The sequence below is a fragment of the Eleginops maclovinus genome, chromosome 2 (assembly GCF_036324505.1).
Source record: "Eleginops maclovinus isolate JMC-PN-2008 ecotype Puerto Natales chromosome 2, JC_Emac_rtc_rv5, whole genome shotgun sequence".
Lineage (NCBI taxonomy): Eukaryota > Metazoa > Chordata > Actinopteri > Perciformes > Eleginopidae > Eleginops > Eleginops maclovinus.
The window spans coordinates 16,111,640-16,135,915 of NC_086350.1; the positions used below are offsets into that span (position 1 = coordinate 16,111,640).

Consider the following 24,276-nt stretch of genomic DNA (forward strand, 5'->3'; position numbering starts at 1 on the left):
GCCAACAAAGCGGCTAATTTAAAACCGTATATTCTATCTTTGACTTTTTACGACAATACTACGAGTCTTCAAACTCAAAAGGCTGCATTGGTAGAGCCGTGTAGTTTAACGTTACTGGTGAGGCTTTGGAATATGGCGGGTTTGAGTAATAGTTCCACGAGTTTGAAAGCTTATCAGATGCCAAAACAGCCAGTGGTTGATAATACTATGAGGAATAATTGTACAACTCTGGACAGATTTGACACCGACTATCATTTTATGCTCGTTGTAAAATAAGAAAGACAGGCTGTTCATGTTACATAGTTTTATACCAACAATTTGTACATGCACATATCCGATTGGCTTATGGGCTGTCTTCCCATCAGGTTTCATTGCAAACCCTGTGGTATTATGCCAGATCTTTGGGCTGCATTAACACAGCCGCCCCCATCCGAAAAACACCACAAAGATCACAGCCAACCAGCGTGTGCAATCTGTGCCTCCATATCAGCTAGTTGAGGTAATCTGTATTGGTTATTGAAAACCAAAACATAGGGCTGTGTTGACCCAATTAAAGCAAGTACAATCAATTATTTGTCAGGCACAATGACTGAGTAATGTCACAAAAAGTGTTGCTACTATTTTTGAGGGAGTCATGTGGAAATAATTGTTTTTAAAAGAAAAAAGGTAAACGAAATGTTTGGCTTTCATTCACATTTTAGGAGGAAAAACAACCTTAATAGCTGTTGCATAAAAGCACCTGTTCTAAAAAAAACAACACCAGATAGTTTAACTACCAGATGGGCAGCGTGAGAAAGAATGTCCTCCCTTAAAGTCTTGCTTCTAGACAAACATCATGAAATCATGAATGTGAAATGATGTGTTAGACTGCAGGCGTCCATATGTGGCCTGCATTGGTCATACACAAACCAGCTCCGTTTTAATAGAGACTCGCTTGGATCTCGGCAGAAAGAACAGAGAAACTGCAACAGAAACAATCCAAGGTGTGGTTATGCACACACCCAGTGCATATGTTGTTAGGGCAGTGTGGGTGTATGTTTCTAATTAGTGAATGATTATTATAACCAACTGTATTATATACGACTAGGAGATTGAATTGTTTTTGTATGGCAAAAAAAGAACACCTACATTAATAATAATGACCGATTTTTGATTGAAATGTATTTTATCATTAATAAAATAATTTCTTACGTACAGTTATGATATTCAAAGTCACATATTTGCTTCATATATGGGATCAAATACACTAATACATAATAACAATTTTATAGAATTACCTACATTCATTAAGCTATACATATTTTTTTAGACCTTCTTCCAACTACAAATCATTATTACAATATTTGAAATATTTACTAATTATTTATAGAAGTGCTGAAAGATCATATTGTCAATGTGCTTAGCCATTGCAGCATTTGCATGTTACAAACTTTGGTAACACTTTACTTGAATGGGTGTTCATAAAACTGACATAACATTGTCATAACCATGACATGACACCTGTCATAAACATTAATGAATACTTATGACAGTTGTTGTTAAGTGACATTCGGTAAGTTATCACTTTTGATGCAGGTGACACTGTTTGAGATGTCCTTGTTATGACAACTTGACATAAACCAAGACAACAAAACCTGTCATAAACATGTCATAGCAGACCTAACTGTCAAACTTAAAAAAAACATTTAGCTTGATATCTTAGCGTGACATTAAACCACCATATATGGATGGTTTTGACACTTGCTGTCACAAAACCATTACAATTGTGTCATAAATGTTGTCCTTTTCATTAAGATATCAAGCTAAACGTTTTTCTTACTATGTTGGTTGGCCTCCAATGGCAAAATGGTTAAATTATAAGTAATATGTTGCATGCATGTTATATGTTCCCTATGGAGTACTATGGAGCCGTTTTTCTATAAGTGGATCCTTGTTTTCTTTACCCTGTGTGTGCATGTCCAGGATAAACATACACACACTCGAGTGGTGCTGTACACATCCCTGCTTTGATCTGTTCCACTGATCTACAGGTGGTTGAAGCATACTGATTTGTGCAGCAAAGCTAAAAGCTGTGCAAAAGAAGGCTGCTAGCTAGTAAACATGGATGAAAACAATGCTAGATACAACACAAACATAATGTTTTATGAGGAAGGAATTGCATTCAGCACATTCGTTAGAGCTCAATGGTACACACAATGCGCTTTGATGACTAACATTAAATGTAAAAACACATTGTTGATGCGTTGACAAGAAACTCCCCTTTAAATACCTAATTCTGCCAATAGTATAGTCTTTCTTTGGCATAAGTAAACAGTGAGCTTGTATTTCTTTCTCATTATTGCAATCCTTTTTGAATGGTTCTGTAGATACATTATTTCTGGCTTGGATCGCATTTTGTATCAACACTTATTTAGATGTCCTAAAAAACACAGGGAAGTTGGAAATAGGACTCTGATGATGCACCTGACGTCGAAACGTTTGTTTTCAATTAAGTATTTTTCTTTACATCTGTGTGCTCCAGTTAACCTTGGACCAAATCTCTGAAGTCTCCCCTGACCCATAACGGCCTTCCCTTAGAGGGCCCAACAGGCCCATAATTTTCCAGTGAACCAGTTGGAACATGTTTTATCTCTTCCTTCAGGACAAAGGTCTAGAATGTGACCCCCTGTGAATGATCATTGGCAAAACCTTCAGCAACATATTACTCACACATAAGCATCAGGGGACACGCACTCACTCAATGAGAAAGACGATTCTAGATTTTCTAACCACATGTTGTCTTTGAGGAATTAACACATTATGCATAAAACTAAGTGGTAGGGCAAAAATATGTGCTTTATCATGAGCATGGATTCCTACGTGAATTTAAATAACTTTGCTTACTGTGAAACTATTCTTACCTGTCCATCCTGACCGACGTGTACTTGGTGGATCTGGAGATTTCCCTGAAATAGAGAAATACATGTCATGTCAAAATACACACAATATCATTGAGCCATAAAAAGGAAACATCTTGCCCATTTCTTTGCCCACCTATCGCCCTTAACCTATAAGGACTCCTTCATTAGGAACTGTCACAAGGTAATTCAAGCCATTAAGTAGTGCTACAGTGAGATTGTGATTATGAGATAATACACTATGTCAGTGTTAAATAAGTGACTCACATCACAACAGTTTTTACAAGTTTGAAGAGTTGAAAGCATGTCCTTGCAAATAACAATGGTGTCATTTCTGGCTTCACCAAGGCTCTTGTAAACAAAAACAAAAACCCATTTACAAAAGGCACAAGCATATCGCAATCTCATCAAGATGCAATGACCATTGTGAAATTTCTGAACACCCACAGTGGTGTTAACAAGACCACATAAGAGAGGACATCCTTTAAGCCATATTTATCCAACCTCAACTCTCAGTTGTTTTCTTGTGCCAATTGATTTCATATATATATATATATATATATATCGAATGGTTTTTGGGCTGCCATATGGTGAGAGAGCAGTGTGATCTTTCCAACAGCTCATTTCCTTTTTAAGCATGCTGAGACCAATATCTTTGATGAAAGGGGCCCGTTCCTAATGAAAACATATTCTATGAGTGGCAGTTGGAAGAAGTGGGATTTTGTTGCTAAGCTTTGAACTCAAAAAAACAAACAATGTCATGGAATAGGAAGGCGAGAAAAAAAAATCTGGGCTCAGCCACAAAGAGCAGGAAAGGCTTTAGAGCCTCAGTCTCCTTCACTCAATCGTGCATTTCTTTGTCCTTTAGCACAACTGAACAGGAAATTTAAAAAACACTGCGTCAAGGTGTCAACTGCTTTTGCACATATGTGAAGCTGTCATTTATGTGTGGCACGTGTCATATACAGTATGTGATTACACGCGTATGTGTGTACATAGACTGGCGCCCTGACATAATCCACAACCCTGAAAAGAAACAAAACCCTAACAGTGATGCTGATGTGGAAATTCCTCTTCAGCAGTCCATGTGGTTTGGAATTAGATACATGCCAATGCTGTGTGTCCATGTAGAGTGCATGTCTGGTGTGGGCATGAGACATCTGGGCATTATGTAAAAACAAAAGGCATAACCCCATGCAAAAGCAGGAGGATATATAAACACTAAACATCTGCTTTTGCTTAAATTCACTAATGACTTAAATGTTGTCAGGTATAACAGGTTCATTGGGATGGCTATTTGTATGGGCAAAAAAAAATACAGGGCTCAAAAAACTGAAATGGCAAATGGGTAACAAACCTTTTGGACAGATGAAAAATAATAGCGTGCTCTTTAAAATGGCTGTTCGTTTTGTTTATTAAGAAGGGAAATAGCCTGAAGTTTAAAACTCTCCTTCCACAGAGCTTAGAGGGACCAACCCTGATTTCCTGAAGCAACACTTGGCGAGATTTCAATGTGAAAGAGAGCCTTATCAAAAGGAAACTGTAGCTTTGTAGAGTAATGTGCTGGACAGTATTCTGCGTTTTTTACCCCAAAAATATTTAAGAAGTATTTTTATTGCTGCAAAATGTAAGTTACAGTATTCATGCAACTTGTATACTGTATCTGCAACGGTCCATTTGTTAGTTATTGTTGAGTACTGTTCTCAACCAAAAACATTAATGATTCAATTATTAATAAATTAATGCTAACACAGCCCTAAGAAAAATAAGAGAGCACTTCATCATTATCAGTTTCTCTTGTTTTACTATTTATAGGTATGTCTTTGAGTTACATTTTTATTATTGTATTCTGTACACTACTGACCATTTTTCTCTGTGTTGGAATTCAACAGACACTGGAATGGATGCCATACAGGTAGAGATTTTAAAATGTGGAGTGGTCTTAATTTTTTCCGGAGCTGTATATCAATTTTACCATTCAGAAGTTTAAAAAAACGTGAATCTTTCTGTCTGTTGAGTCACGGAAAAATCAAGAGGGCATTAGCTGAATCTACATGCACACACAGATGTAAAGAATGATTTCAAATGGCCAGTTAAATGAAGAGAGTTATCAGCTAGCCTGAAGGCAACTAAAGTACAAACCAGACTTCAAACACAACATACTGACAGAAACCACTTCTTACTCAAGCACACATTCACTGTAACAGTTTAATGCTGTCTGGAGACAAACTCTCCAGACCAACATGTTTGCTTAGACACCTAATTTATCAGGAAGGATGACTCAAGAAAAAGTGAGGCGGACTGTTTCTCCTTATCTCTTTTATTCTCACAAACACTTACCTCACTGTCCTGTGTGATCTGCACCTCCTCTCCTTGTGGCACCTGGGCAATGTGCAACTGACCCTGTGGAATCTGAAAGACACAGATGAAGAATGAGAGAAATCTAAAGCTGGAACAATTACACAAATGTGGTCAAGAAATGAATCTGCAAAAGGCGTGTTTTCCTTTATTCCTAAACATCTCTTTAACTATGAAGGAATCCACATAAAATCACTTTACAATTATAAATTGTGATTAAAGGAAATGTTTTGTAGTGTGCCCTAAACAACAAACATTCGTCAGTCCCCCATATGAAGAATCAAACTGGGTTTATTTGCTGTAAACATTCCTTCTCTTCATTACGGCCAATAAGGAATTCATTTCAAAAGTGTGACTTATACAAGAGATGGGGATCAAAATTCACATTGCTTATATCTTGCGATGTATTTATAGGTGTGCATGACGCTTCAGTAGTTAGAGGGACATTTTTTTAATTTTGTCTCCATATTTCTTAAACGCATTCGAGGCACATTGCCCGTGACTGGAATCAGAGATCGCTTTATATGTTATACTGTCCGTAGTATTATGTATTAAAATTGCTGAGTTTTAGAGATGTCAACCGTAGATATGTCAAACATAATGCAACTACATTGCACAAAGCGCTAAAGAATTACAGAAACAACTATGTGTTTTACCAGAAATCATGAGCTTTCATTAAGGAAATAAGTAAGTATACTTGATTTCCCCTGCTGTTTTAAATACATTTCAGGCTCAGCTGCACCCTTTAATACACTCCGCCCTCCATTTGTTATGCCTGCTCTTTACTTTATTAAGTGAGCCTGCAAATTCAGCACTGTCATCAAATACACCCGGTGTACCAATGCGTAGATGAGGCACAAAATCCTCCCCTAAATGTGCAAGGAATATATTCAGATCATGTGTTATAATTGCATTCTTTTGTTGGTAACGGTGACTTTGCAATCTAAAAACAAGCATATTTTTTTGTTACATTTCCTCGTAAAAAAATCTTATGAAATACATCTCACAGCTTGTGTGTATCCATAACCAGCTGTTTGAATATTTAACAAGTAAACAAGCCGGGACTAGCTGTTCTCACTCAATTAATAACCTAAATGAAAAAACAATGGATTAATATAGGAGACTTTATTAAAAAGCTTTACTCCAAAAGTGATTTCTTCAAGACTTTCAAGATGCCATGAAGTTAAATCAAGGAATAATAACTTCCTCACTGGTTCAAAGTAAGAGTGTTTTTGGTGATTCCGGGTCACAGGGAGGACATGGTATGAGAGATGCGGTCCCTTCCACCTTGTCCGCCCACCCATAACGCTGTAGTGGGCCTGATTGTGACCTTTGGGCACAGCAGCTCTACAAGGTCATTTCCTTGTTAATTTTGGGCCACGCCTTCATTGACATAAGCTGCACTATATTCCTGCAAAACGCTCTGTGTCACCTCGGTGGGTAGAATGACCTTTCAGCCTACAAACCCTGCTGTATGACAGCATCATATTACATCAGTGAGCCTAAGAGTACGTGTTGCTAGTGTTAGAGAGACTACTTTAATGTGTTTACCAACAAACACAAATGTCTGCTTATGGATTCATGTTGGACGCTCACCACTTGAACTTGTCCATCCTCGCCGATACGGTGAAACTGGACTTGTTGATTGGCCAGTGTGTAGTGCAAGGTCTGCTGGGTGGCAGCCTCAATGTGTCCCGTTTCGTCTCCCATGCCTCCCTCTGGTTGGGAGGACAAACAGAATTGTCATGTGTACAGTAAAAGTAGGTAATGAATACAGTGAGATGATTCCACACATCGGACGGCGGACACACACACACACGGACAGACACGGACACACACACACACTTAGTAATCCCTCCTGAAAAAAATAACAACAACTGGCTAATGCCCAGGCCATCTGCTGGATGATGCTGTGTTTATACTTCATCAAACGCCTAAATATACAACAAGGACTCTCCAGCTAGCCACCCAAACACACATGATCTAGCAGCCAAACACAAACTCCAGGCCTCAGTCTAAACACCCGCTTTCACACCAGCAGCCTGAAGCCCCTGCATGGACCCGTCGCAGCTCTGAAACTACTAAAAGATCTCAAGAAAGCGAGCAAAGAAAAGAAAAAAAGGCCTGGGTATAGTGTAATTCATAACAGAAGCCCCCCAAAAAGAAATGTGGTGTTAAAAGAGCGTTTCGGAGAAGGATTTTCTCATTACTGGTATCATAACATGCAGCAGTTAAAAGGGCTAAGAAAAGCAGTCCGCATACTTATTTTTACACTTTTTTAATTACAAATAAAAGACTTCATCTTTAAAAGTAAAAAAAAGATCACTTTGCATACCCTCCAAAGTTCTGTTTTGCTTTGAAAAGAAAGGCTGCCTTCCATCTTTCGTTATTACTGCTATGGACTGTTATGTAAATAATCATCAGTGCGTTTGTTTGCCAGATGAGGAAGCAAAAGCCAGGTGGCTTGTGAAAACTACAGTTTTGGTCTGAGCGCTTCTTGCTCGTTCACTGATAAGTAATGGTTTTAAGAGGAGGAGAATTACCTCTTTCCGGTCCATTAACATGTAATCTGACTTAATAAGAAATTATTGTTTGGTGTGTGTTTTAGCATGTTTGTGCATGCAACATCTGAACTAGTATTTTTGTTGTACACTCTGGGGTGTGTGTGGCCTGAAAAGGAAGGGCTGACAATCCACCCCTAGTGTGGGCTCACAGGATATTTGGAGTTTCCCCTGCAGTCTTATTTCTCTGTGGTCAGAGGTGAGAGGTGATAGCTCACAGGGATGGGAGAACAGCAGGCTTTGTGTGCAGATTACAAACATCTGTATTAAGTATTAAGCTTCCTGTGTTTGTTGACTATTTACACAATACATAGTCATTTTTCTGTAAAAAATTCTAACAGGAAATAAGAGAAAAAGTGGATTTGTACTTGGAATCATTTGTCTTTTAGTGAATAACAACCAATTTATGAGAAAAAAGGTTGCATGGTAAATATGGAACTTCACTGGTAATGCCAAAATGTAATGTGCACCCTATTTATTTGGATAAGTGTAATGCTAATGGTAAGTCTCTACAATATTTAGTAAAAAAAATACTATTCATTGGTGGCTAACCTCAATAAAATAAACCTTCCTTTCAAACTGGCTGAGCACCAGTTCAAATTCTCAGATCAGAGTTCAAAATCAAGTTATGTAACATGCTCCAGCACTGAAACCAATCCAAACTAAAAAGCAATGAGGGTGTCACTGGCCGATGAGCAATAGGAATAAATAGTAGCAGATGTCTCTTTTTGGGGTCGTTGGTTGATTTTTAAACCTTATTTGTCGCTGAAACATAGCAACATAATCGCTCAATAAGGACTTATGAAAGTGGAGCCAGGTAGGTGTTATTTCTGATAAATCCTTACAGATTATAGATGCTGAAGCTTTAAGTGTAATGGGATATTTTTATTAAAATGATCTAGTGTGTAAGCTGATGAATTTCATTCCGGTCATATACGTGCTTGCTCATCATATCATTAACTTATTATCTGTATTTTGTTCTTTATGGATGTTAACGCTCTGTCTCTCTGACACTGTTGTTGTTTGTCTCTGTCAAATTGTCGCACTCTCTGTCACAAAATCCACATAACATCTGAATCTTAAAGCAGATGTAGTAGTTTGAAGAAAATCAGTGGTCTTAGTATGCATATAAATGCAGTTGGGTACGTAGGGTGTGAAATTGCCATTAAGCATTTCTCTTAAGTTATCGGTTTTCAACTACGCGTTTACATAGGAAGAAAAACACACATACAAAAAACCCAATGAAATCCTAAACACCATTCAGCACGGAATGACATGCTCTAAAGCCCCGTGCTTTACCTGAGGCTGAACTCCGCGGCGTGCGTTTAGAGAAGCTCTTGACAGCGAGACTCTGGCCGCGCTGCTTGCGTCTCCAGGCGGTGCGACACTTTGAATCGATGCTTTGCTTGATGCGGTACCAGTCTGATTCTGTGATACCAAATTTGTGGAACAAATGGCCTGTTGGGACACACAGAGAGATCAAAGGTCATTCCATACTGTATAGATAATTACATATTGTGGCTTGGTTGTAAATGGCTGCATAACAACTTTCTAATTTGCACATCCCTGTGTTATGGATTTGCCCTTTTGCCCCAGCAATGCACTGTCCATTCATTTGCCTCCTCCTTTGGGTTTCAGCAGTGCGGGAAACTAAGAAGGCTGCTATGAGCTTTACTGGAGTAAGCAGGCAAACTGTACTGTATATTTTCCTGTCCCTGCCATCATCTAAACTTAAAGGTAACACCAGGAGAACAAGCCATAGTGGTCAGGATAATTCACAGGTAAGAATATCACAGGCTAAAACTGTCAGCTGCAATGTTTGTGTTTAGGTTTCTCAACATTATATCTGAAGGTTGGATCTTGGCATAAAAACATATCTGTAGCTTGCTGTCATGTTAGCATAGTCATTGAGTCTGTATGCAGTGTTTGCAATCTACTTGAGGGACGCAAAACATTTAGATTTAATTCAAACTGTCAAAGCTAAAGAAAGCAACAGTTGCAAAATAATAAATATTGGCAGGAACCAGGGTGTTTAATGCTCATCTGCAAAAGTGTGCTGAAGTAGTACAAATACCGTGACATGGATAAGATAATTTGAGACTGAGAATATGACACCAAGTGATATATTTGTTTCTAAAAAGGCACATTTTTCATCACACAAAAGGTTGATTTCCTCCCATTTTGTTTTGAAACAATTCAAAATATATTGTATTTAAAGTGCTCAGCCCTCACACACTTTTTCATGTGGGTATTTTCCATTATCTTTCCCTGTTCAATAAGCTGATTACGATGAAGTGCTACCACATTGGTGTGATGCTGCAAGTGCTGTTAGAAAGTTAACCAGGTGCAACACTTGTTAGAAGATAGTCAACACCTGTCAGAGTTTTATTGAGAAGTGAAGTCAATACTAATTTTGAATGTGATTGCAAGAAAAACCCTACTATGAAAACTGAAGGAAAAAAACTGTCCTGATCCTATTCACTTCTGCTCCCCTTACTCTTGACATGCAGTGTAAACACAGCCCTGTGACAGTCCATCTTACCTGCCTTGACAGAGATATGAGGCGGCGAGAATGGATGCAGCTGCATTTAGTGGTTGTCTACCTCAGTGGTATTAACCGTTTAAACGGGGTAAGTGCATTGACAGCTCATTTCTTCATAAATTAACTACAAAGCTACAGCCTGAGGGGGGAAACGAGACAACGGGGTTGCTGTGGGTAGTGGGATGGCAGTGTATGGCAGCCCTTAAAACAACTGAAGGGTCCTGTACAGGCAGGCATAGCACTTGCGCCCTCATTCCTTTTCCTTTTTTCTCAAGAATGAGTCACCCAGAAGTCACCTGGCCCCGCTCCAGCCTCTGCATACCTCTATGTATGCCATGGGGGATTTTTTATTAACACCTACAGCAGGGGGCACAAGCTTCTCTGAAGAAAAGCTGAAGCTATCTCAGCACTTCTTCACACTGCAATGTGGGCCAAATAAAAATAGTGCATAGCCAAAGGACTTTAATAAATATCTGTCTGTCTACCATCACAGCCCTGACTGTGCTTCATCAGAAATCAAAGCGTTCACTGAATTGAGGGTGACTCCATTATGATCTTTCTACCAGAAATGTGCTTGTCATTTACAGTCTGGTATGTTATAAAATGTGTTGCATATTAATGTGTGTGCAATGATGAATGCATGTTGTTGTAACCCGCCTTGGGAATACAGACTGCAGTCTATTTCTGTGTTCAATTCGGTGCTGCTTTATAATGGAACAAAGATGAAATGTGGTAAGGTCTCAGAGAGTTCATTTATTGCGGTAAGGGGGCAAGGATTTAAACCCCGGCTAAGTGATATGTATTAGTATAAATTAATCCATGCTGAACGTGTGTAATAACCATCAAAAGACACCGGGGACTACACGCCACTTTGGAGGTTACCGGAGGGTCATTTTGCCATAAGTAAATCTCACACTCCTTTTTATAAACCTGATTATCATGGAGTGATTACCACCAGGTCCAGCTCTACTTTGTCAGAAATTGATCACGAAGTGAAGCAGGCTGCATAAAATGTATACTTGTTAATACCAGATGGTTACAGAAGGACTCACAGCGAATTCCATAGATCATGAGCGGGTCCAGCTGCTTCTTGCCGTGTTTGCCCTGGCCAGACAGGTTTGACATGGCCTGGACTTCCCGGTGGAAAAGGTAGTCTAACAGTGTCAGCGCCATTTTCTCTGCTGTGCGACAGTTTGTGGTGATATGGAGCATATCAGCTGCAGACACCGGACAACGAACACGCATCTCGGGGTTGTTCTCGTCTCCCAACCAGGTGCCCACTGGGTAATCATCTAAGAACAGGAGAAGGAACAGTTCACTTTCAGAAAACATGTGGCAAATACTGGTAGCTGGAGCAGGATGTAAATTATACACAAGTTTCCCTGATTGATAAATACTACACCTAGTCTAGAACAGAGCCTCTACGATAATTCATGTTAGACAATAGCACTCCCATGTGGCAGCAAAAGGGAAGTAGAGGAGTCACACTTATCATCAAAGATCATTTAAGCTGAATACGTGGTTTGGCTGTTTGCTCACTGCGTATGTTAAAAGTTAAATCCACCACACACAAAAACACACAAACAAAGAAAGAGACAATGTTTTGAGCACCATATGGTACCATCTTGCTAATGCTGAATAACAGTTTTATCATGGTAACCCACAGCTGCAAATAAATGATTAATAGTTTGCCTTTGAAGACAACCAAAAACTTCCTGAAAATAGCCAACTAAACCATAGCAACAGAGTTAAAAACAATGTGCACTTAATTTAGGTTTTCCCATTCAGAAATGTCCCTGGCTCAGCAGGAATTACTGAGCAAAGCTAATTAAACACAAGTGACCAATCACGTTGATCAACGCAGTCAGAAACAGAACCAAACGCCCTGAATATGACTCATAAGCACGGTTTGCCTTCCATATGGACACCAGCTGAAAGGGTTCGCCACGTAAGATTTTTTTTTTTATTATTACAAAACAATCAATGGAATAATTTTCTTTGGCCCCGATGGTGCAAAGAGCACCTGTGGGGTGCGTGATAAAAGTTGCAGAATCAGCTCATAAAGCATGATCCAATATGTGATAACCAAGCTCCAGTCAAAGGTTGACTAACAGCTAAGCAATTGAGCTAATAAGCTCATTTGATGCAAGTCATACCTTCTGAGTTGAGCGTGATGAGTGTGACATTTTGGCCATTTTGCGCATTGCTGGAATGGCCGCCATTTGAGACAGTGTCACTGGCCTCTGAGCCGCTGTCCTGTTCTTCCTGACTCTCATCTGGGCCCGGGACCTTTACAAGGATTGTGTTGTGACGCTTCCTGGCAACAGTGCTGTAGAGAAGCACACATTTGTTATCAGTAGGTCTTACAAACAGGCCGATCACTGCAGCAGCCACCTTGTTTAAGTAATTCAGATACTATACAGTCCTCGATAGCCTGGTGGGAAAGGCGCCTTGTTGGGAAGGCTTCCCACATTTCTGACCTCAGTCCATACTAAGCATTTTGTGTGAATGTGAGCCACTCACTTGCTGAGTAGATTCTCCAGAGGTGTTTCTTCTTGGATCGTGCCCTTTGGGTGTTCACTGCTCACTATCACATTTGTTTGTGGTACAACACTGAAGGAGAAAATCAAAAAGTAGCGGTTAAATGGTACATGTCGTCATACTTTGCACTTTAAAGAGGTTTAGCTAATTTCGGTTCTGCTGGCTCCTGTAATCACAATGCAGCCTTGTAAGATGACTGAAATGACAATTACTCTGCATTATAGAGGCTGACATCAACAATGGCCTCGCCATTTTTTTTTTCACTCACTCAGCCTGAATGAAGACAATGTTCAATCCATGCAAAATGGACTCGGAGGTAAAGACCTGTATCTTACCATCTCACTTTGTTCCAAGTTTGAGTGGCCCCCTGCGGAGACCCTGCAACCATAGGAACCTGGATAGGACTCTTTGCACATGGCACCATGCTGTCCAGTTTGCGTCCAAGGGCTTTGCACGTAGCATCCAGAGAGTATAACTTTGATTCAATTCCCTCCAATCGCTGGCTGATTGATGCAGTGAATGAGACCAACAAGTTCTGGAATCACAAATAAGAACATGCTGTATGTGTTATTCAATTCACAAATCACATACTAAATATATAAAAACATATGAGCTTTGAACAGTGTCCATTTTACAGAGTTGGTACCTTAATAAAAGAAATGTCTTGGTTATTGTTGTTATTCTCTTGGCTGGTGCTTAATTTCCTCTTTTTCTTCTGAGGCTTGTCTTCGTCGTCTTCATGATTGTCCAGCATGTCTGACATGAATGGAATATAAAGACACTCTCAAAATAAAAAAATTACAGCCGCCTTTTTAATTTCACTATGCCTAGACATAAGCTGTGGATCTTAAGTGTCTGATGATACCGAGTCCCAAACTAATATAAATTGTTCATTATGCAGGCTTTGAATAACACAGTTGTACAGTAAATGCTATCAAGTAAGCTCACACAAAAACATCAATTATTTGAGATGTTTGATAGTGCTGTCCTTGCCTAATAGATGACTTAACAATATCTGGTCAATAGGGTAGAGCATTTAAACCTTCATCAATTCCCTATACACTAAATAGATCATTTTGTTTCACAAGAATCTTACCTGTCCGGTCATCCTGGTTAAAATCCTCCACTGTTATTTGCACAATTTCCTCCAACTCTTGCTCAGACATCGTTCACAGCTGAAATGAGATTATTGGAAAACTTGGTTAAGCTACCAAGTCAGCCAATTATTTATTCACTGACATGATACTATAAAGCAGACTATCTTTCAGCTGGGTCTGCATTACTGAGGACTATGAACTTATTATGTATTTTGTTTGTGTAAGGAATGAAACAATCTCATAGATTTAATAATTAATGCATTTATCTTGTTTATACAATTCAGGTATTTTAAAGAAGGTGTTTCTTCCATAAATATTCTTGCAATGCCCAATAGTAAGCAATTCTATATAATTTCTCTGTATTTGAGGGTACCATGATTTATGAGTTAATTGAGCTTTGATCCGAGTTAGTGGACAAAACGTTATACACGTAATTTCAAAAACTGTGATGTTAAAAATGAACAGCGTTAAACATGGTTTAGAATGATTTTGTTTTCCTTTTTTTCCTAAATAATAATAATAATAATAATAATTGTTGCAAAATTATTTTGTATTATATTTGTCAAGTAAAAATATGAAATCATAGCCCTAATCTGAGTAGAGGCACATTCGCATCGACGTAATATACTGTATGTAAACAATGTACACACCCCTCCCAAAAAAATATTATAATTTACCAAAAAAATTCATACATGAATGCCATGGTAGTGAACTTATGGAAAAATCATGGGAATACACTTACAATGACAATTCCCTTAGCTTTATAATTTGTGGGAAGATGTAAGCATGAATTTCTAACTCAGTCATTTATACTATGACTTTAATCAAATGCGCTAATTTTACACGCGTACAGCATATATATCAAGGAGGCAAACACCAGTTACAGTAACGCTGTTTGAGCGGCAGGGAGCACAAATCCGTGTTGAAAGAGAAGGTCCTGGGTAACGTCTTCCAGATACATGATATGCCCGCCTTCTCCTGGATTCCTCTTCACATGTATGGGCACATTGAAATCGATCATAGATATATATGGGCAATGTCGTATTAATAGTTACTATCATTATATTATCAACAAGCTCAAATGACATGAAACGGTCCGCTAGCATTTTATGAAGAGCCGACGTTAGCTTCAGTAAAACTTGGTAGCTCTGGAAGGTCGGTGTGAGCTACAGCTGTTTTTGTATAACCCTGCTTCTTTTAAGTTAGATGGCAAACTATGAAAAGATCAGGTGTTGCTGGCCTGACTAAGTTAACTATGTTGGATTGCTGGTTTAGATTGCTTCATGGTTAGCTAACTAGCTTAGCAGCTAACTAACTGGGCGGGGGTCTGTTGACAACGTGTGAGTGGAATAAAACAAACCAGAATATATAAATTGACGTGTAAAATGGGTAGACTTTCATATAATGTCATCCGATTTGTGCTGGCTAACGTTATTACTTCAGCATTTCGGTAAGACGTGCAACCCTTGTACTAGGTCAAGCTAACTAGCTAGCCTGAGTAGAAACAGATACGAGCTAATGTTAGCAAAGTTAGCACAACTACAAAATCGGATTTGCAAGCTTGCGTGCTAACGTTAAAAGCAGAAGCATTGCAAATGAGTCTTAGCTAGCGCGCTGGTTAGCTTGCTAGTAAGGCCTACAGGCCGCCGAAATGTAATACAAGAATGGTAAAGTGTTTGAAGAAATAACAATTAACTATAATTTTGAGTCGGCTTCTTGCTGGCACACAACACATGTACCGTGTAAGATTGGGTTATATTACCGTGTGAATGATGAATTCTCGTGTTGTTTGTAGGGATTCCGATAACGGCGTCGTTCCTCGCGAGAGATGGGCGCTCGCTCCGTTTGTTCCTCACATGGGCAGTTCCTCGCTCATTCACAGAGGAGCTAGAGAGCTGCATGCCGCCGGAGACATACTCATAATAACATACCTAACGTTATTTATACGTTTCTGCATAGTAGGAGGAAATGTGGCATGGATAGGATTTAGGCTGATAAGATAGTTAAGTGTTCATGTTAAATAGACTAAAAGAAGGCTTTTAATTTCTGGACATGCTCATCATTTAAAGTTACACTACACAATTGAAGAGAAAAACGTCTAAGGTCGTACTCTGTTATCAATGGTGGGCATACAGTTGTGTTAATCATCTGATGATAGCTAATTTGTACACATAACTATAACTATTGAATCAGAATCCCTGTATTCATCCCACACAGGGGAAATTTAAATTTGCTACAGCAGCAACAGAGCCAAAGAGAGCTTTACGAAAGAAAATATGCACTTAAGGGATATTTGCAATTGAGAATAAAGGAAAAACACAATTTACAAAATACACATCCTATAGTGACATATGGCAGCCAGGTAAATATTGCACAGTTATTAATAATGGCATATTTCTGTTTATATATTGCACATAATTTGTTATTGCACAACTAGTCTGTTTTTTGTTGTATGTATGGGGGGTCTACCAGGGGCCATGCTGGTTGCAAAGTCTGACCTCAGTCTCCTCAGCAGAAAGAGTCTGCTCTGTCCCTTCTTGTAGAGAGCAGCAGAGTTATCGGACCAGTCCAGTTTATTGTTCAGATGAACACCCAGGTATTTGTAGGATTTCACAATCTCCATGTCCTCTCCCTGGATGTTCACTGGTGTGTGTGTGTGTGTGTGGGGGGGGGGGGGATCTGAAAATTCCTACTGTCATTCAATAACTGTATAATGTTGTGTACTATACTATTTCCATTTTATGTTTTTGGCTTCCTATACTCCACTACATCTCAGAGGCAAACATTGTAAATTAAGCGATACTTAGATTATCAGTAAATAGTTTTACAACTTTAGAAAGAGAGCCATCCTCAACAACAATTTCCTGTTATATTTGTATGTATTATTGTTTATAGGACTATTATTATAGATGAAGTTAACTGTACGTTAAGTTAAACTATCCCTACCATCTACAAATGATGCTTTCATATTATTGCAAAACTTACCTGTAGCAGACTATTTCTACTCTGTTATTACTACATTTACTTGGGTAAAAGAGTATTCATACCCCAACTTATACACCACAGAGTTAGCTATAATAAATATAAGTTCATTAATTATTACCGTCAGTTACTCAGTCGTAACTTTATTGACAAAGCATTTCCATTAGTGTATGTTTTTAAAGACAGATCCTTTTTATAAAAACCTGTTAAGACATAATTTCCTAGCAGTAGACCCGTCTGGGATTTGAAACTATACATTCCTGAGTTGAACCTTCATATACCAGTATAGTTCATCTGAACAACCATGCCAATAGGAGGCACCATATAATGTGATTCAAATGTATATTGTTTATTATTAATTGCCTATTTTATCCTGTTCATTATAGCATAGGCACTCTACCAAGAGTTGCTAAACCTACTTCAGTGAAAAGATGTACCTTGTGATTATGTTATTGTAAGACTTTTGTTGTCTTCTTAAGCCAGTACATAAATAAAGAAAACACATTATAAACACATGCCTATATGTTGTAGGTCATAGTTCCTACTGAAGACCTTTTGGAGCACTGATAAATATAATGTCTCGAGTCAATGTGAAAGTTACCGGAGTTTTGTTTCAGTATATTGGATTTGGATAATCATATTGCAAGAAATGTTTTATTTTCTACTTCTTGTGGTTGAATAGACACGTTAATGATTACTATATACAGGGAGTATATGACATGGGACACATTATCCAATAAGCATTCTAAGGCAATTGTGAAAAATAATCTGATTTTATTTTCTTCAAATTTGTGATGGGATTCGCTTGTTTCCTCTTGTCAGGTGCAACAGTTAGTCTGTGGACACAGTTATGTGACAGCGCCATCTGTGGCTTGTGGGAGATATTGTACTGTCGTAAACAACATTTCTTTCTGTACTTCTTCTTTCCAAGTACAAATCGTCACCTTCTTAAAATAATCGCCTAAGTCATTTTTTCAGATTGTTCAGGAAACACAAAAAACTGAACCATTTGTTGAATATATGATATTTCCCAACAATTTTAATCGAAACAGTTATAACAACAGATGTCTATTGACATACAAACAACAAGGTCAGTCAAACATGGAACATGGCAGAATTAAATTTTCGAACATGCCTTTGTCACTTAGGCAATTTTAAACCTTCTACTCTGTCAGGAATAAAGCATAACTAACAAACTAACTAAACATAATGCTGAGGAGGCATGTGCATTTCTTCACTTCTCCTTCCAGCTCTTCTTTGCTGGGTTCTTGACTGATGCCTATTAGTGTGGCAAATTGTCAAAGAAGTGATGACACTTGACAGGCATGATGGGTTTCATTGACTGGAGGTCTCCTTGATTGGCAGAGCACATGGAAACAATCGTATCCATGCCATTGGCCCATTTGGCACCTGCACCCTTTGTGGCAGTTCTTCCCACACAGAGGCTTCTGAGAAGGACAGTTTGAAATGTACCTTGCCTTCACTGCTAAACTGAAGAGCCCGCAAGTCATGCACAGTCGGGTCTCCAGCTTTTTTGCCTGGTCTGATGCTACAGAAGTAGTATCCATTCAGTTTCAGGAACTCATCGTGCTTGAGCACTTTCACATGGTAAGGTGATGGCCTGATTCTTGCAGTCTGGAATATAATGACATAGTCTCTTGGGGTGAAGATATCTGCAACTATTTTGCGTTCAATAGTACTATGCATGCTGTCACACTCCATTTGTGTATGACCTGCAACAAGGTATTCTGTGTTATTAGTACCCCATATTTCCTTGCAAGCTCAGAGTATGCATTCGCCACACATGCATTGCGATTCTGATAACCACAACCGTCGCTCCACACTATGATCTCCTTGAGTTCTGGATGGCCTTTGATCCCACCTTCAAAATGATGATACTGAAGATGTGCAAATACCCCGCTACACAGGTCACCTTCTGATTCGTCCCAAACATAGCAGTAGCCTTCCTTTGATCTCAAGTTGAAAAGGGTAAAGTTATGGACCTGCAGTTTTGTTCTGTAATACAGGCTGCTGGCTTGGGTTTTTGGACACAGTAGCACAGCTTGCAAGTCCATTGTCCAAACGGACTTCTCTTCATTAGCACAATCCTTGTCACAGGATTTCTCTTGCCTCGCTTCATCCTTCTTGGTGACATGTGCGTCATATTCAGCCTTACTGATATTCCCATGTTTGAATGAAACACAAACATCACACTGATCTTTTCTTGGAATAAATACGGAATATTTCTCCTCATGGAACACAGCTGTGAAATATTGGACTCCAACAGCCCTCACTCCAGCAGTTGCAGCTGCCTGTTGATATTCATGATGTAGTTGGGAGATGGTTGTGCCTGGGTAAAGGAACTTCTTGTCTTGGTAGGTAGCTGTGCTTCTGCAGTAGTGTGAATTAACACTGGGCAGGTCCCTCAACCAGTTCTTAATGAAATCCTTGACATCAGGTTCAACCTTTTTTCTGCTTGCCACTCTTAGGTCCAGATTTAGACGGCGCTGCTGCTTGTTTTTCAGGGTCGATGGAGTCGTTCAGCCATTTTGTAATGGTTCTTTCAGGGAGACCAAATGTAGAGGAAAAAAGTGCCTTGCACACTTTAACACTTGTTCCATCTTCAAGCTTCAGTTGGTAGGACAATGATGAATTGCGTCGGGATGCCTCTGCAACTTTTTTTTGCTTTATGTTAACCTTTGTGACCAAAGTGGTGACGTATAACCGACGTTCTTCCCAGGTGTTCATTGCCCAAATCTTGTAAAAATACCCACTGCCGCTGCTCTTCTGTAAGGACATGGCAGTCTCGAGTTGAGACTCGCTGACAGAACTTGGAGTTGCAGGGAGGACCCATAGCCTTTGCACTTATTTCTTTGCCACCTTTGCTCTTGTATGACATTCCTTTGAGACGTTTCTGCTTGGATTCCTAGCTTTTTAGCTAGTTCCTAGCTTAACTGATTTTAACTAAAAAGACTGAATAAAAACATGAAACATTATGCAATATTTATAGCTTAGCGTATATTATAGTAAACATCTTCACCTAACAATATGGGAAGAGCCCTGAATCATGGAAATAACTTCAGCATCTGTGTAGAATTGTCTTCTTCTAGTATCAGCTGAAGCTTAAATGCTAGTCACATTGTCTTGTGACTTAGGCAAAATAAAACTGCCTAAGTCACACTCTTGACATAGGCAATTATACTAAAGGGATAGAATGGCATGATCTGTTTAACTGAGGATGTAGGCAATTTTACCAGAGGTGGCCAGCATCATGAGGAGATGATTTAGGCAAAAAAAATCATTTTGCAAAAAGAAAATTATTTTAAGAGGGTGACGAAATGATAGTTTTCGATACAGTAAGTGCTTATTAGCCTAGATAGAATATGGACAGACTAGCAGAGATAGTCTATACGAGAAAATGCTTTGATTTATTTGATTTACTTTGATCCAGTCAATCCGTCCGGAAGTCTGCTTTTTATTTGTGTAAATAGCCAGAGCTGTGATATAAAAGCAACAGTCACGCCTTATCCAGCACGTAACAGGTTAATATTTGCGCGATTCCACTGGTCAAAGTTAAGACAGCTTCTTTGGAGGTGCCATATTGTGTAAGTCTTTCCTGCCTGCAGCAGAGCCGAACAGTGTGTGACCCTGCAGAGACGATCATCATGACGTCCCGTGCGAAACAAACTTTGTTCTTTCTAACGTCTGTGTTATTTCTCTATGTTGCTGCAGATCCACAGGGTAAGTGAAAGTGAATAATTTTTGCTTTGCATAATACATTCCTTGGCAACACTTTTAGATGTGGATCTGACTGCACGTTAGTCTGGATAGCACAGGCCTAATGAAGTTATAGTAGACCTTATTTTAATGTATTTCAAAAGGCCTTTGACTGTAAGTTACCTGTTTGCATTTTCCTACGCCTCAATCGAGTGTACCTTTTGCCCCACATACTGAAATAGATCCAAAGGTTAAACACCTCTTCCAAAGAGCAAATAAGGAGCATAGTTCATGCGTATAAATGTAGGATAAGATGACTTTAAACTAATTGTTTCCAAAGTGAGTTGAATTTTCGGTTCTGGATCAATCTCTTCCAAACATATCACTGTGAAAATTAAATAGGAAAAAAAGAGGAATGTGTCTGAAAACAAAATGATTCCAACGTTATGGGCAACAGTGTATAGGCACTACATAGCTATAACACAATGTTAAACTGATCATTTGCGTGACATTGAGATTCAGTCAGTCCTAATATCCTGACAGCACCTGAAGTCCACACCAAGCTGGGGAGTCTGAGAGGTCAGACTCTGAGTGTCAAGGGGAAGGAGAATGGGGTCCATGCCTACGTAGGTGTCCCATTTGCCAAGCCACCTGTGGCCCCTGCTCTGAGACTGGCTGCCCCCCAGCCTGTGGAGGGATGGGAAGGAGTGAGAGACGCCACAAAGCAGCCACCCATGTAAGTCCCCACATGCTACAGGTGTCGCTTACCTTACTTTAAAATTATACTCAATACTCACCGAAAACCATATTTCTTTTTCAGGTGTGTTCAAGATAGACAAATTATCATAGATTTGTTAGAAAAACTTGGTGGCATGTTGGTAGATGTGCCAGACATTTCAGAGGACTGCCTTTACCTCAACATTTACACCCCTGCCGACAGAAATCCCGATGCCAAGCTTCCAGTAAGTTGCTACATGTTGTGAGGGATGTCTCTCAGTTTCTTAGTTAGTTCAGGTTCGGACAATGTGGGTATTTTTAAACTAGACTCCAAAGGGACTAATGTCACTATCTGTTTTATTATCTAGTCAGATTAAAGTCTTTTTTAAGGGCTTTCATTAACTTTCCAGGTCATGGTCTGGATTCATGGTGGAGGGTTTGTTTTAGGGTCAGCTTCTGTGTATGATGGCTCCGCTCTGGCTGCTTACCAGGATATGGTTATAGTTCTGATCCAGTACCGTTTGGGACTTCTGGGCTTTCTCAGGTTAAAACCACTCATATCACTAAAAAGAGTTAGATTGAACATACTAAAAAATATATCTTACTACTTTTGATTTTATCTGAGCAGTATGTAAAACAGAATAATTGTATGCCCTTCCAGCACTGGAGATGAACACATTTCTGGGAACTTTGGCATGTTGGACCAGGTAGAAGCTCTGAGGTGGATCCAGCAGCACATTCACAACTTTGGAGGAAACCCAGATTTAGTTACAATATTTGGGGAGTCTGCTGGAGGAGTTAGCGCATCTTTAATGGTAAGGATCAATCTGCGGATCCATCACTTTCAATACACTTTTTAATACAATATTGCACAAGTATATCACTGCAAAGTTACAACTGTCAACAGAACCTTCAATTTTGTTTGTTGAATCAACAGCTTCTCTCGCCGTTGTCTGATGGCCTATTCCACCGTGCCATTGCTGAGAGTGGCACCGCGGGAATGGATGCTATTTTTGTGAATGATCCTCTGCCAGTAGCACAGGTGAATTTTAATTGTGTGTAAACATTCTTCATTGCAAAACACGTTTCTTTTTCTAAGTCGTTGAGATGGATCCCAAATATATCTCCTCAGATGGTGGCAAATTCATCTGGCTGTAGCCTGGAAAGCACAGAGAAGATCGCTGATTGCATGAAGAGCCTTGACATAAACACTATTGAGGCTTTGGCAAAGGTGAGATATTGATTTATTTAATAGGATTTTGTATAAAAAGGAATATTCTTCTTCGTTTCCATTGTGTTTTATGCTTATCTCAACTTTTCCTTTTACACATTTTTCTCTTAAGGATAAAAACTTGAGAATCTCTATAAATATTGATGGACATTTCCTGAAAAAAACAGTGGACGAGCTGTTCCGTACACATGAAGTTCTTACTGTACCATTCATGACAGGCATTAATAATGATGAAGGGGGCTGGATGCTTGCTAATGTAAGTCCAATTGCTAAATTAGCACATGAAAACATGATAATGTGTTGTCTCTGTGCTTGTCTAATAACGTAATTGTCTCCCCTTAGTTTTTTGTTCCTCCAAACTGGACAGAGGGGATTGATCGGGAGCATTTCATGAACTTTCTGCACTTCTTCTTCCCTAATGTAAGGCAGACTGTTGTGGACATTTCAATGTACAATATACATCAGGTTGACACTTCTTTGACAGTTGGTTTGTTCATTTTCTCCAGCCCGAAGATGCAATCCTTAGAGATTTAATATTAGATGAATATATTGGAACGGGTGAAGATCGTGTGAAAAATAGAGATGGGATCACTGAGCTGTTAGGGGATATCATTTTCAACATTCCTGCCATTAAGACCGCTACTGCCCACAGAGGTATTTTATATTTTATTGTTTTACAAATGTTTTTGAGGAACCCTTTTTAAATATTCATTGCAACACACTTTTATAAACAAAATATTTTGTGTACAATTTATTAATAGATGCAGGTGCTGATGTATACCTTTATGAGTACCAGTATCCTCTAAAAATCCTGAAAGCAAAAAGGCCAAGCTTTGTTGGGAGTGACCATGGAGATGAGATCTTTACAGTTCTCGGATTATGCTTTACAACTAAACATGTCAAATTATCCGGTATGTGAAATATAAAAATCACTTTTCTGGTACCAGAGATCTGCAGAGTGTTTTAACAAACTATCAACATTTTAGAGCCTTGCACTGAAGAGGAGGAGCAGTTCAGCAGAACCATGATGAGCTACTGGAGCAACTTCGCTCACACGGGGTAGGAATTTACCTTCATTAAAAGATAACATACACAAGGAGATAAGACTGTTTTTATAACTCTGTTTGTGTGTGTTTGCTAAGGTCTCCTAATGGGGATGGGCTTGCCCCCTGGCCAAAGTACGGCGTAGAAGAAGGATACTTGTCACTTGATATAAAGGAGCAGGTAGCCGGCCAGCACCTTAGGAAGAACCGGTTTGTCTTCATGACTCAGACTCTCCCAGAGAAGGTTCGACAACACAAAGAGAAGATGGAGCGCAACGAGCTGTAGAACAGTCTCTGCCACCTTTCTCTCCATCATTTTTAGTTTTAATGATTCCATTGTTAACCACAAAGCGCCCTTACGGCTCGTATACAATTTGGGAATGAGATCCTTAAAAATGTTTTTAGGATTCCACAGTTGAACTAAAATGTTTTAATGGTGGGTAAACACCTTTTATTTTAGATAGTTTCAGGTGATAGCCTAAGATGAAATCTTGAGCGGGGGGGTGCACCTGAATTTGAGGGATACTTCTACTCTGTGAAATGCACTTCATAATCTTGATTACCACATAAAACAAAAATCTTCTGAATCT

At 39.1% G+C, this 24,276-nt stretch overlaps 2 protein-coding genes across 8 annotated transcripts in view; one reads left to right on the forward strand and one right to left on the reverse strand.

Moving 5' to 3' along the window:
• The window catches only part of banp (BTG3 associated nuclear protein), a 33,265-nt gene extending 17,351 nt beyond the window's left edge, over positions 1-15,914 (reverse strand). Inside the window, exons 1-11 of one of the 7 annotated variants that reach the window (XM_063908568.1) lie at positions 15,759-15,914; positions 13,996-14,074; positions 13,546-13,655; positions 13,235-13,434; positions 12,882-12,971; positions 12,515-12,687; positions 11,411-11,650; positions 9,116-9,274; positions 6,852-6,973; positions 5,238-5,309; positions 2,901-2,945 (exon numbers count right to left, since the gene is read on the reverse strand). In XM_063908568.1, coding sequence (XP_063764638.1) covers positions 2,901-2,945; positions 5,238-5,309; positions 6,852-6,973; positions 9,116-9,274; positions 11,411-11,650; positions 12,515-12,687; positions 12,882-12,971; positions 13,235-13,434; positions 13,546-13,655; positions 13,996-14,065 — 1,281 coding nt within the window. In that variant the 5' untranslated portion in view covers positions 14,066-14,074; positions 15,759-15,914. The other 6 variants (XM_063908583.1, XM_063908602.1, XM_063908575.1 and 3 more) reach the window with 6 other exon arrangements.
• A 4,554-nt stretch (positions 15,915-20,468) lies between these two features.
• ces2b (carboxylesterase 2b) lies at positions 20,469-24,273 on the forward strand. The gene is made up of 13 exons (XM_063904080.1): positions 20,469-20,719; positions 21,239-21,431; positions 21,516-21,657; positions 21,823-21,956; positions 22,074-22,227; positions 22,350-22,454; positions 22,545-22,643; positions 22,756-22,899; positions 22,986-23,063; positions 23,150-23,297; positions 23,405-23,554; positions 23,630-23,702; positions 23,786-24,273. Exons 1-13 carry the CDS (start codon positions 20,644-20,646, stop codon positions 23,970-23,972), a joined length of 1,683 nt encoding a protein of 560 aa, XP_063760150.1. The 5' UTR covers positions 20,469-20,643; the 3' UTR covers positions 23,973-24,273.
• The last annotated feature ends 3 nt before the right edge of the window (positions 24,274-24,276 follow it).